General features: G+C 45.8%; 2 protein-coding genes across 3 annotated transcripts in view; both read right to left on the reverse strand.

Annotated features, from left to right (window-relative positions):
• PLEKHM1 (pleckstrin homology and RUN domain containing M1) overlaps nucleotides 1-9,623 on the reverse strand; it is a 40,926-nt gene extending 31,303 nt beyond the window's left edge. The window contains 4 exon segments of the mRNA XM_072780961.1: nucleotides 4,677-5,309; nucleotides 6,980-7,227; nucleotides 9,581-9,602; nucleotides 9,604-9,623. Of these exon segments, the coding sequence (XP_072637062.1) occupies nucleotides 4,677-5,309; nucleotides 6,980-7,227; nucleotides 9,581-9,602; nucleotides 9,604-9,623 (923 nt within the window).
• Nucleotides 1-14,211, reverse strand: part of ARHGAP27 (Rho GTPase activating protein 27) — an 82,424-nt gene that overhangs the window by 63,924 nt on the left and 4,289 nt on the right. The window contains exons 2-3 of one of the 2 annotated variants that reach the window (XM_072780962.1): nucleotides 12,959-13,101; nucleotides 9,581-9,664 (exon numbers count right to left, since the gene is read on the reverse strand). In XM_072780962.1, the coding sequence (XP_072637063.1) occupies nucleotides 9,581-9,664; nucleotides 12,959-13,009 (135 nt within the window). In that variant the 5' untranslated portion in view covers nucleotides 13,010-13,101. The remainder of the gene's footprint in view (nucleotides 1-9,580; nucleotides 9,665-12,958; nucleotides 13,102-14,211) is intronic. The other variant, XM_072780963.1, reaches the window with a different exon arrangement.

Here is a 14,211-nt window from a genome sequence, read left to right on the forward strand (position 1 = left end):
CCACATATTGTATGATTCCATTTATATTCAATGTGCAGAATAAGTAAATCAACAGCTAATGGGTACGGGGTTCCTCACAGGATGAGGAAACTTAAACCACTGAATTGGACACTTTAAAATGGCAACTTTATGCTATGCGAATCATATCTCAAACAAGTGGGTGACCTATCAGATGACAGTGTAAATGTTTTGGTAGAATAGTTATGGGGGAAGACAGGTCGGTACTGGTTCTTACTCTCAGCATCACTCTAAAAATAGACCAATGAGAATCCAAGAGCACAGCTTGCAGCAAACAGGCACGGGACACAAAGGGGTAATTTCCACAGGCAGCGAAGGAAGGGACATTTGCTAACCAATTGCATGTGTCCAAACCATTGTGACAGAATGAGGCCAGTTTCTGAAATGAACTAGGGAGGCAGATTTTTGACAGATGTCCCCTGTGAGGTCCCAGGTCCTCATGAAGTCCTGAGAGGTTGGGTGGCAACTGGTTAAAAGCAGAGCCCCAGCATCCTGGCTTTGGCTGGCACACTGCTGTGGCCCCACATAGGTTCCTTAGTTCGTGGACTTTATTCCTTTACCCATAAAACAGGCATATTAACAGCATCCACCTTTTGTGACTGTGGTAAAGGCTATGTGAGATAACAGGCAAAATGCTTAGGAGAGTGTCTAGCACAAAGTAAGTACTCAATAAACAGTAACCTCAATTTGTTTCTGTGGCTGTTCTTATCATCACTGGTAAAACTGCTTAGCTTCCATGTTCATGAATATTAAAATGTAAGGAAAGGAGAATTATGGAAATATTCACTTGCATTATGAAAATGCTTATCAATGAATCCTAATCTGTAAGACAAATTTTATTTATTTTTATTTGTATTTTTATTTTAAAGATTTTATTTATTTATTCGTGAGAGACACAGAGAGAGAAAGGCAGAGACACAGGCAGAGGGAAAAGAAGGCTCCATGCAGGGAGTCTGACGTGGGACTCGATCCCAGGACCACAGGATCATGATCCTGCCCTGGGCCACAGGCAGATGCTCAACCGCTGAGCCACCCAGCGTCCCTGTAAGACAAATTTTAATGACAGAGTAGACTGGGTGTTGGAATAAGAAATGCCAAGCTTGTGTGATAATTTAGAGCTTCTGACAAATCAACACCAAGGTCAAGGTCAAGTTCACAGAGCCTCACCAGAATCAGTGCCAGTTGTCAGGACCCAAAGCGAATAAGAAAGATATACATCAAGTGGAGAAAAGTGCTAGAGATGAGGGTCTTTTTTGTTTTGTTTTTTGTGTTTTTTTTAGAGATGAAATTTTGAAGAACAGGCAAAAGAAAGAAAAATTTCAAGACCTTTGAAGAAAATGCAACATTGGACTGAAACCACTCCAGTCCTTCCACTTTTGTTCTGTCTAGCTCAGGGCAGTGTTTTTCAAAAACTGTCTATTCAAAAATTCGAGAGTGCCTGGGAGGCTCAGTAGGTTAAACATTTGCCTTTAGGTCAGGTCATGATCTCAGGATCCGGGGACTGAGCCCCACATCAGGCTCCCTGCTCATTGGGCAGTCTGCTTCTCTCTCTCCCTCTGCCCCTCCCCCCTTTATGAGGTGGTCTAGCACCACTGCCATGCTCTTTTCCTGAGCATGTGGACTAGCGTGTTGCAGTTCATGGCACTGTCTGGTGGTCAGGGGCACTAATAAAAGCACAGAGGAGGGCTGCATATGCAAAAAATCATTTCCCCCAAGAGCAGGCCTTATAACAATGACATTTGACAAATACCACTACCCACAGTTTTGCAGCTGTGTATATAGAGATGAACAGTGGGAGAACTGATGTCACAGGATGCCAGTAGTAAAATGACAATGATACCACCTACTGGAGCACTCATCCTATGTCTGACACTGCTCTAAGCACTTGACATACCTTAACTCATTAATTCTTCTTAGCATTCTTATCCCCATTTTGCAAATGAGAACATCAAGGTCAGAAAGGTTGAATGAATGCCTTGCTCAAGTCAGGGAGCTGGTTGATGGAAGACTCCAGTAGTGTGGCTCTGACTCCACACTCCTAACCTTTGGACTGGAGTCGTGCTACTCAGTGGTCGCTGTAATTCAGACCCAACCAACACAAAAGAAGCCATTCAGGGCATCAATCCTCTATTCACAAAGCAAACTGCAATTTGATTTCCAGAAAACATTAAATTAATACATCTCATTTAGAATGTTACGTGTTTTATACTTTATGTTTAATTTGTAGAGTCGTGATTTTAAGGTTATAAGAGTTATAAGCACATGGTATACATGCCTAATTTTAAGTCACAAATATAATAAAATTAAGTGAACTCTTAAATGTTGATGACAATCTTTACCCTTAAGACATACCCTCTAAGAAGAGCTGGTGTCTGGGGATACGCAAAGACCAACTTCAAGCCCAGCTCTCAGAGGGATGGTGCTGGATGAGTATTTGTTCATTTGCATGTGTTCAGTGATTGCTGCTTCCTCACACCACTGCCCAGCACTGATCTGTACATCCTGACCCTCTTCCCTCGAGTTTTCCCATCACGCCCAGGACAACACTTCCCACCCAGGGTGGACAGTCACTGATTCAATGAGCTGCAGCTGGAATTTTCCAATCACAAGACTCATGAAAGATAAAAGCCAGACACATGACAAAGACACATGGCTGGCCTATGGGAGGAGGGAGGGAGAACGAAGGGCTCCAACAGGTGAATGAACGCCACCAGCCCAGTGGATAGGTAGAGATTGCTCCTTTCCAGTATGTTCTATCTAAATTCTCCCATTTAGGGGTGCCTGGGTGGCTCAGTGGTTGAGCGTCTGCCTTCAGCTTAGGGCATGATCCCAGGGTCTTGAGATTGAGTCCCACATCAGGCTCCCTGCAGGGTGCCTGCTTCTCCCTATGTCTCTGCCTCTCTCTGTGTCTCCCATAAATAAATACATAAACTATTTTAAAAATAAATAAAATAAAAAAATTCTCCCGTTTGATGTTCAAAAGTTCTATCTCATGTGCTCAGTGCTTGGAAGCCACTTCAGGGGTCTACCAGACACTGTTATGTGTGCAGCACACTCCCAGGCATCTGACTGGATTCTCAGACAGTATGAGGGAGTCTCCATTTTAAAGATGAAGAAACAACTTTGTAGAGTTAGCAGTTTTCCAGCTGTTATTGAACTTGTAGGTGATGGAATAAGGTTTGAAATTAGATGCACTGCAAGCCAGTCCATACCAGCACCCAATTTGGTGTTATTTCTACACCAGCTGGGAACCCTATGAAGACCTGAAGCAGGAGGGTGGGGGCACCCAGGAGTAGGTAAGAAGGTCCGAAACACAGGTGGGGGAGCATGGGTCTGGCTGAAGGAAGTACTCAATAAAATACACCATTATCTACCTATTAGATGAACAAATATCCAAAATTTTTTTTTAATATCCAAAAATTTGACAAAACCTTTTGCTGACGAAGCTGAGACAACACAGGTACATTCCTAATGGAGAGTAAATAGGCAGTATCTGTGAAAATCACAGATTAATGTATCCTTTGGCTCAGCAATTCTGTTTCTGGGAATTTACTGAACAGAGATCCTTGCATAGAATCAAAAGATCACATGAACAGAAAGATCACATGAACAGGCTATTTATAGAAATGGTGAACTCCAATGTCCATTAAATACAGGGCTGGTTAGATAAACTAACCAGTGATAGAAAAATATGCAATAAAAAAAATAAAGAAGCTCTGATATGACACTCCAAAAAAAATACTCTGATATTATCTCTTCCAAAACAAGGTGTCAAACAGTGTATTTAAGATAGCTTTTGGAGAAAGGGGTCAGGGATAAGAAATAAAAAACATTAAAAAAATCTGTATATTCATATTTGTTAGATGCATTTAGAAACATCAGAAGAAAATGTAAGGAATTAATAATTATGGTGACAGAGGTGTGAAAGGCTTTTCACTGTATACATTTTTAGACTTTTTCCAACCATAAAAATAGATTATCTATTTTAAAATTACTGTTTAAAAAGCCTGGATAAAGAAGGCTCTGCTTGTGGTAAGCATGGCATAACATAGAGAGATGGTGAATCACTTTGTATACCTGAGACTAATACAACACTGTATATCAACTATACTTAAATAAAAAAAAATTTTTTAAAGAGAAGGCTCTGCCCAGGCTCCCCCTCTAGTCAAGTTCATTGCTCCATACACTCTTCCTCCACACATCTGCTTGGCTCCTTTTGTCTACTATCTCCTCATCATTCAGGGTGTGTGTCCTCCCAAGGCCTTCTGGGAGGTCACAGAGGAGTACCCTTATCCATCATGCTCCATTGCATTTTTGGAATAGTATATATAACTCTGAACTGTTAGTTCAGTCACTGTGCTTCAGAGAAATGAGGTAACTTGCTCAAGTTCACCCAGGGGCAGCGCTGGATGGAGCCTGATCCAGGTCTGAGCCCCACCTAAATCCATTCTCCCCACTGCCCTATATGGCCTGCAGTTACAGGTCCCAGAGACTCTGGTCCCTGAGGGAGAGAGACGATGTCCTCTGTCTCTCTTTATGCCCTTATAGAGGTCAGTGCTCAGTAACAGACAATCACATGCTCGAGGAAGGGAGAGAAAGAGGAAGAGAAGGAGGAAGGAAGGAAGAAAGTGGGGGAAGGAGTGGGGAGGGACACTCACTCTTGCAGAGAGGGGTCTGAATCATCGGCATTTGTTGTCCCCAGGTCTGAGTCGTAGGACATGGGCTCCTCGGAACGGTATGGGTCTGAGCTCTTGGAGCCATTCTCTTGGAGCAGACAGCTATCAGAATTTAGGCTGCAAGACAGCTGGGACGAACTGGCTGTGTCCAGGCTGAGGGAGGAGGCAGTGAGCTTCCTATTCCGTCGGGTCTTATGGCCCGAGTGCTGGACTTCGATGTCCTCTGAGCCTGAGGAATGGGAAATTGAATCCAGAGACTCTTTCCGCTGTAGTTCTGTCCCGGAGGCAGTGAGGGGGTCAAGCTCAGAGAGTGGGCACAGCCCAGAGAGAGCCAGTGGGGTAAGCGTCCACTCGTTCAAGATGGCAGACTTGTAGGAGAGCTCGAATGATAAGGATGTCAGTCCCTGCAGGAAGCTGAGGAGGAACTCCCCCTCCTCGGCATCTCGAAGCAGGGCTGTGGGTTGATAGTACTCGCACAGGCGGGCTGGCTCCTGGAGGAGCAGCTTCAGGTAGCACTCCATCAGGCCATCGTTGAGGGCCAGTCTCAGCCAGGCCCGGCAGCGGCCCACGTCCGTGCTCACGAAGATCAGGTGCTCCAATTCTGAGATGATGTGTCTGGGGATGGGGAGGGCAGACTTGTTTTAAGAAATGATTTCCAATCACTGAGGTCTTGTTTTATCCACTGGATAACAAGAGCCGATAATAATAACTGTAAATATATAGAGGCTGGAAAAAAATCTTGGATAATAGTGCTCTACAAGGAATTTAGAAATAATAAGCCATAACCCCCAGCTTTTTGAGGTCGCTGTCAGGAAGGATAATTGCCATTTTCATTACAACTACCTGGGGGCCCCTGACGTCATGCGCTCTTCCAGCAGATGTCTGATGAGCCCTTAAGTACAAGATCTTTGGAGCTGTGAAGATACAGGGTAAAGACATGGTCCTGCCCTCAATCCAGGTAACTACTTCTCACGGGCACACTGAGGTGAACCATGTTGTCAGGAGGGCTGGGGTGGGAGCCAGCAATTATTTCCAGGTCTTGGTAAGAGAAAGGCCATAGAAAAGGTAGGATCTGAGCTGGCCAAGGGGATTTCGTGAGGTGAAAATGGCAGTGTAACCTTCTAGGCCCAAAGGACTGACAGGAAAAAGGTACCAAGGGCAGGGGAGTGACAGCTCTGTAACAGGAGCGGCGAGCACTCCGATTACAACATGGGGAGGTAGGAAGGGTGGTTGGGTTGCAAAATCAGGTAACGCAGGGTCTTGAGTACCCAACTGGTGGGGCAAAGCGGAGGCAGTGGTCCCCATGCCCGGCTGTGCATCAGAATCACCTGGAAACTTGGTCAGGATACAGATTCTGTGGCCCCCAACCTAACCAATCAGACTCCAGGCTAGCATTTGAGAGCCTGAGAGTTTCTGTACAGGAAAGTGATTCAACCACAGTGGTGCGCCACTCTGGATCAGATCAGATCCTACAAGTACCAAACTGAGTTCCTGAATCCTCGGTCTGACGTAAACGCCCCTCAGCGTCCTGCGCATGTCTTGCCCGTGAGAGTGCAGACCAGGTTCCACAGTGCTCAGTGAATGAGCTTGGGTTAGCTGAAGCTCAGTCAATGCTGCCCCACTGACTGAGCTAAGGAAAGACAGAATGAGATAAAGAGGACAATTAGGAAGCCACTGTTACCCAGGAGTGGGGTAAGAGCCTGAGAGTGGGGAGTGGCAGTCAGCAGGAAAAGAGAGATAAGACTGACAAGGCACCTTCAGGCAGAAGGTAGCATTAAGTAGCCCGGGGAGGAACAGTGCCAGCTACTTGCTCCACAGCCCAGGCACTTAGCAGCAGGGCCACAGAGGCAAGTGTCCTAGGGTCAATATTCAGATACTCTGGATTCCACTTTTTATAAAAAATGCCATACCTTGTCCTGAGTATAATATAGCTGTTGAAACATTCTAAGGCAGGGTCAGCAAACTTCTTTTGTAAAAGGGCCACATGGTAAAGGTTCTAGGCTTAGTGGACCACACATTCTCTGTTGCAACGACTGAAGTTTGCTACAGTGTGGTATAGAGGTGGCTCTTGCTAAAGGTGACCAGCCATGGGCTTGAAGCACCCCGAGCCGTTGCTGAGGGCTAAGGGGCTTCTGAGGCTTAGTCTAACAAAACCCCTACCTCGCCCATCTCCATTCTAGAACACAGAGTGTCTCTGTTGCTTTCTCATGCAGCTGGACAAAGGAAGCCCCAAGTCCCACACTCTGAAGTTCCTCCCCCACCCACAGGTCCCCAGCTGATCTCACTTGTGGGTGACAGCTTTCAGGAGGGGCCAGAAGACAGGCTGAGGAAGAGGCTTCTGGTGGGCGCTTTTCTTCCTTTTCCCTCCAGTCTCAGCTCGGATGTGCTTGGCGAGCAGGCCGTGGATAAATACGGCCTCCAGGGCACTGCACATGGTGTTGGCATCTCCATCCTCGCTAGTGACCACTGTGTCCGAGGACACGTACTGCTTCTGCAATGCCTTCACGGATCCCACTAGCTTCTTCTTGATGACCTAATCAGTGTCAGACATAACACAGGCTTTAGAAGATCCTGCCATGTAACTGCTTATTGCCAAATACACACCCACAAATGTGTATGCATCTATGCAGTACATAGACATGGAGCAAAACTTGCATGGCTAATTATAGAAAACAAAGACAAGGCATGGAGAAAAAAAGGAAAAATCACATACTTATATCATCCAGAGATAGTTTTTTTTTTGCAAAAATATTTTATATTTTATATTATTAAACTGAACTTCAAACAAAAACAACAACAAAAAAAGGAACTGAACTTGAGTGAATTGATAGCCATACATCCTGTGTTTAAGTACTGGTTCCATCACCTTTACAGCTATTGGAGCTCAGGCAATCCACCTACGGCAGTGGTGAGGCTTTTTATGACTGACTCCATCAAGAGGCACCAAGTGCTGTTTTCAAACATGAAAATAAGAGCATAGGGACGACACCTGGGTGGCTCAGTGGTTGAGCACCTGTCTTCAGCCCAGGGCATGATCCTGGAGTCCTGCGATTGAGTCCCACATTGGGCTCCCTGCATGGAGCCTGCTTCTCTTTCTGCCTATGTCTCTGGCGCTCTCTCTCTCTCTCTCTCTCTCTCTCTCGCATGAATAAATAAATAAAATCAAGAAAAGAAGAAAGAAAGAAAGAAAGAAAGAAAGAAAGAAAGAAAGAAAGAAAGAAAAAAAAGAAAAAAGAAAAGAAAAGAAAGAAAAGAAAAGAAAAGAAAGAAAAGAAAAGAAAAGAAAAGAAAAGAAAAGAAAAGAAAAGAAAAGAAAAGAAAAGAAAAGAAGAGCATGGTCTACACTGAGAAAGATCCAACACCTGGCATAGGCCCAGGTTAGTGTCAGCTTTGTCTGTCACCAGCTGGGTCACCTCAGACATTTCACTTAACCTCGCTGAGCTTAATGTCCTCATCTGTTAAATGGAAAAAATACCTCCTGAACTTCAGCACTGCAGGGGATTACCCTGAGGGCAGGACTTGGCTTTTAATCATCTTTGTGTTCTCGACACTTGGCACAGTTCCTGGCACATATATAAGTACTCAGTGAATATTTGTTGAGTAAGTAAATTTTAAAATACATATACATAAAATCCTTTGGAAATTTAAAGGCAGTTCAGTCATAATCTGAGCATGTCAAAATGTCCCGAGTGTTTTGAAAAGGACTAGAAGGGAATGCAGAAAAACTGGTTGGAATTATTAACTGATAGAGTTATGGATATTTTACTGTTTTGTTTTTATTTTAGCCCAAACAGTTCATGTTTTCTGAAAAGTCCAATGTTCTTTTTTTACAACAGCTTGAATGAGGCATAATTTACATAGCATAAAATTCACTCATTTAGAGTACACAGTTCAATGGTTTTGCTATATTCACAGAACTGTGAAACTATAGCCACTACCTAGTTTTAGAACATTTTCATTGCCTCAGAAAGAAACACTGTGCCCATCAGCAGTCACTCCCTGTACCTCTCTCCCCCCATCACAAGCAACCACTCATTTACTTTCTATCTTTGTGGATTTACCAATTCTGGACAGTTTCCCTAAGTGAAGTCATACTGGGTGTAGCCTCCTGGATCTGGCTTCTTTCACTTGGCATGTTTCCAAGGCCTGTCTATGCTGTGGCACATAATAGGACTTCATTCTTCTTTACTGCCAAATAATATTCCATTGTGTGGACACCCCACATTTTATTTACCCATTCATTGATTAATAGACATTTGGGTTGTTTCCACTTTTTGGCTATAATGCTGCTATGAACATTCAAACAAAAGTTTTTGTGTGGACAGAAGTTTTCAGTTCTCCTGGGTACATACCTAGGGGTGGAACTGCTGGGTTGTATGTTGACTCCAGGTTTAACTTTTTGAGCAACTGCTAAACCTTCCCATAATGGCTGTACCATTTGACATTCCTGCCAGCAGTGTGCCAGGGTTCTAATTTTTTCTACAACATCACCACTTACTATTATGTCATTTTGATTTGAGGCATCCCAGAGAGTGTGGAGATGTCTCTTGTGATTTTGAATGCATTTGTCTAATGTCTAGTGATGTCAGGCATCTTTTCATGTACTTATGGGTCATACCTAACTCTGCTTTGGAGAAATCTTTGCTCTTTAGGTTCTTTAGGTAGCCTATGTTGAATCACCACCATTTTTTTTGTAAATTCCCATTTTATCACCAAAAAGATGTTCTAGAAAGGGCAGGATATCCTCAGAGCCTGCTCCTGCTATAGCTTTCTCAGCCTAAGGCCTCACTTTCTGGACAATACTCATTCATTTCAAAGTGAGAAAAATCAATGAAATGGCTGTCCTGGGCATTCTTCCCCACTGTTGAGCCTCCCTCGCTGCCTACCGGGATGGCAGCCCGGGGGTCCATTCTCCAGCACTGAGAGCATTTCCACTCACACAGCAGCTCCCTCGGAGAATCACATGACACCTGCAGAGACAGATGGTGGCCAGATGAGCAAGTTCCAGCTCACCACCCCGAGCCAATTCTTCCCTCTACCCGGAGCAGGTAGCAGCAGGTCAGCCCATCTTCCTCAAACTGCAGTGCAAGGGCCTTTGAATACAAAAGTAAAATCTAAGAGTGGATTTGAAGGAAGGAAATGAGGAAGGAAAACAAATCTGAGGACTTGGTACACTCCAAGTAATCACGGAAAGGGCTGTGGACTCCACACCAAATGGCTGCACCAAAGGTAGGCATGAAAGGCTGATTCAGACACAGAGCTAAGGATGCAAGGGGGATACTGCAGCAGAAGGTGCTGAGAGCCCACAAGGACCAGGAAGCAGGGGCTCACAATTTATACTCGGGGCCTGGGCCCTGCAACTGCCCCCTCTGACTCCTGTCCCAGTCTAGTGTCTGCCAGCTCAGACAGCGACAGGGACAACTGAAACAGCTTCTGAAGGTGGGCGGGGAGGGGGGGGCTCTCTTGCTACACATCTGCCTCTCCTTTAGGCACAAGGGTCTAGGCTTGAGCAGCACAGCGACATGTCTAAAGGGAAAAATATGGGTCTGACTCTCAATTTGCCAGTGACCAGCACTAGGCATGCTGGGCCACCGATAACATCAGACCTCTCAAATGCAGATATAAATGCGGAAGATGCCTAGCACAGGGCCTGAGGATACCAAGGAGAAATGCCATCTACAACCCTAGTGTACGTGGCCATCCCAACCTGCAGGCAAAAGAATGCCAGTGCCTGAAAGAGTAGGTGCAAATAATTGGAAGTAGATCCCTCAGGGTAAATTCCTCAGGGCTCCAGCTTCCTGGGGTGGGGGTGGGGGTCTTTGAGGTGGGGGAGACTTTAACCTGAGCCTGAGGAGGCTGCTGGCTGGCCTGGCTCCTCCCCAGCCACTTGGATTGACCAGGATGGGGCAGGCACCTTCCCTTCTACATAGATCACTAATGACCCCACAGCTGAGCATGAGGGGGCACAGAAAGATAAGTCATCGCTATCTCAAAAACTCATGGCCCAAATAAGTTAATAAAACCAAGGCATGGTTAATGGATTTTGTACTCTTTACGTATATTGCTTCTTGCATTCCTCCTAATCACCCTAGGAGAGCTGTTTTATTATCTTGATCTAGCAGATAAGAAATAGAAGCAGACTCAGGTCAAGGAACTTCCCAAGGTGCCAGGGCTGATAAGTAGCAGGTTCCAGCACCTCCCACCAGGGCAACATCAATCCTTCTGGAAGAGATGAGTGTGAGCCGGGGTAAGGGGTGGGTGGGATGAAGCAGAGGGGTCTGGAAGGAGGGCTTTTCAGTTGGGGGCCCAGGTGAAGGGGTGCAAGGGAATACCAAGGTCAGTTTGGTGGCAAAGATTTACAGAACAGTGGAGCAGATAGAACAGCAGAGTGGCCCTAAATGATGTTAGATGCTCTGACTCAAGCCCTGGCCTTTGGAGCTGGCCAAGGACCCAGAGCCAAACTTCCTAAGGAAGGACACACAGACGGAGGAGGTGTGTGTGAAGGATGGCCCCCACAGAATTAGCTCTGGCCAGCACATGACAGACCACCAGCAACCTACCCTCCTCCCCAGCCACATCCCCTGTCTGACTGCCTCTCCCTTCACCATATTCCTGGCTCCTATTCACCTGGAGTCCTATCCTCCTCTGCAGACCAGCTCCATGCTCTGGGCACCACGGCGATGGGAAAAGAGGATGGGCTGCAGTCTGAGTCCCTCCTGAAACTGTGTCTGATCCTAGAGGCAGGGTTCCTTCAATGCTACCCCGTGCAGCCCCGCATCAAATCAGGTTCTCGGGCTCCAAGACCCTGGCATCCAATCCCTTTCAGCAATTTCAGAAGGCTAGGGCCTCCCTTCAGGCCTGTCCTTCTAGACAGAGACTCAAGTTCCAAAGATGCCATTCCCTCAGCCAGCCTTATGACTTGGACCTCAACATACTGAATAGTAGGTCCATTAAGGGCTCATTAATTAATTAACCAAAAATAATAGAGTATTCATTGGAGGGATGGAGGCTTATTAGTGAGTGCATGCTCTGGCCAAGACAGGGTCTGCTAAACAAACAGAGTCAATTGATGATGAGAGGTCAGAGCAGGACTGGATAGGAGACAACTGCAGCCTAAAACAAAGTGTCAGAAAAGTCACAAAATGACAACAGCACAGAGAAATCCAGGAGGCCAGCCACTTGACAATTCACAAAATAGGACTGAGACTTTGGGGTCAGGCAAAAGTTAAGGGTGTACCTTTCTTTGCAGGTAGCCAAAGCACCCTACCTAGACCTGTCCCACAATGCCTCAGGGAGGCAGGAAACTGGCTCAGAGGCAGGAACGTGACAATCTATGACGTGAGATCTCTGGGCTTTGGGTCTCCTGACTGCTAGATCAGCATTCCAGCAGGCTCTTGGGTGGCCTAGACCCCCAATCTACCATCCTATGAGACTAGCACCACTTCCTATCCTCAGAATAATCTTCACTAACACCAAGAACCAAACCAAAGAGGGGGTGTCTCTTCAGGAGACCAGAGCTTCAAACATACCTGGTGCCACCCTAAGTCTACCTCTGCCCCTCAGTACGGATTTGCCGTGGCATGGGATCTCATTCTCTGATATTTTTTAATTCTTAAAACAATCCTGTGAGAGGAGGATGATTATCCCACATTTCACAGAGGAGAGAACTGAGGCTCAGTACAAACAGGCCTCAGGTAAGGGACAGAATTCTCTGATTTCCTCATTCCAGGTCCTGTGCCTTTTACCAGATCAAACTGTCTCAGGTCCTTGGTTCAAAGAGTTGCAGGCAAATTTATTACTCATAGACCCTTTAGAGGCACTCAGAAGCTCCATTTTATCAAAGAAAGCCTAAAACCAACAAGAAACAATCTTGCCCATCAGATCTGTAGCGTACCAAAGGGGCAGTCCCAACACACTCAGGTGCCACATCTCTAACAGGAGGTTTTATAAATGGAAACTGGCACTGGGACCCCAACTTTCCCAGAAAGGACCACGGAACTTGCTTCTAGATTAGTGGAGCTTGCTTCCAAGAACTGCCCTGTTCCCAGGCCAGCCCTGTGGACACTCCCAAAGTCCCCCTGGAGCACAGGTCCTTTCCGTGGTGGCTAGGTTTAAGAGCTGTCCTTTCTTAAATGTTCCAACATGAAGTTAGGAAGGAAGTATTCTGCATGATTTTGTTACATAACTTATATAAACATCCAATTTCACTTCCTCCAGAGACTAAGGAAGAATGAAAAGAGGAGAAGGGCTCAGATGAGACTTACTTTAAAAGAAGAAAGGGATGACCTGGCTTCACCGCTTTTGAAACACTCCATTCATCAGTAAACAGCAACCTCCTCTTCTCGGAGACTTCCCCGCCATCCGTGACAGCCTCGTCTCTAAGGCCTGAATCTGATCCTGCACCTGGCTGTGCAGAACAACAGGCTGGTGTTTAAGCCCTCCAGCTGCTTTACCAGGTGATGAGTCAGGGTTTTCAGTTGGAAATGAATGACAAAGTTATCATCTGATTCAGAAAGGCAGCTGATCCTTAGACGTGTGAGTGCTGAGTGAGTAAACAGTACCTCCTTCTACCTGAAGAGAGCTGGGGTTCTGGACAGGAGTCCTGTGAGGGGTGGGATGGGTGTGTGTGTGTATGGGGCCAAAGGCAACTAGGCCTTTGAGGCAACTGAATATCAGCTGGAGGGCAAGAAACTTGTAGCTCATGATTCCCAGTCTAAAGGCTAGTGGGTGAGGCCAGAAATGTGAAGTCTATGAACACTGGGTATCTTTCTTTCCTCCTTCCCTCCTCCTATTCAACAACACCGACATCTCCCATATTCTTCTTCTCCTTCTCCTTCTTCTTCAATATCTCTTTATTTGAGAGAGAGCAAGAGCGAGCACACTCACATGAACGGGAGGAGAGGCAGAGGGAGAGGCAGAGAGAGAATCTTAAGCAGGGTCCATGGCCAGCATAGAGCCCAATGCAGAGCTCAATCTCATGACCCATGATATCAAGATCTGAGCCAAAACCAAGAGTCAAACACTCAACTGACTGAGCCACCCAGGTTCCCCACATCTCCCCCATATTCTTGTTCCACATCCCTTAGGATTCTAGTAAGGACTAAACTCTGAATGAATGAAAGCAGAAACTTTGCCTGACTCATTCAGCATTGCATTTCTAGTGCCTAGAAGAGTGCATGGCACACAGTGGTGCTCAAAATATACTTGATGAATGAACAGATGAATAAAATAAAAAGGCTCAGGGCAGGGTATCTCCATTTCAGACACTAAGAAGTGGAGGTATACAACTTTTCAATGGTAGGGTCACTGTGGAACCCCTGCCATTACACCAACCTGCCAACTGGCTGAAGACCCTTTCAGATATATCACGCCTCCACGAAGGGATACCGAAGGTAGACAGGCATTCAATTTTCAAAGAAGTGAGACTATAAATGGCAAGCAAAGACAATGGGTCCTCTTTGGGGCCCTTTACAATTACTGTCAAACAGCCAATCTCTTGGGGCCTGGTCACCAGAAC

The sequence above is a fragment of the Canis lupus genome, chromosome 16, assembly GCF_048164855.1.
Source record: "Canis lupus baileyi chromosome 16, mCanLup2.hap1, whole genome shotgun sequence".
NCBI classification, from domain to species: Eukaryota; Metazoa; Chordata; class Mammalia; order Carnivora; family Canidae; genus Canis; species Canis lupus.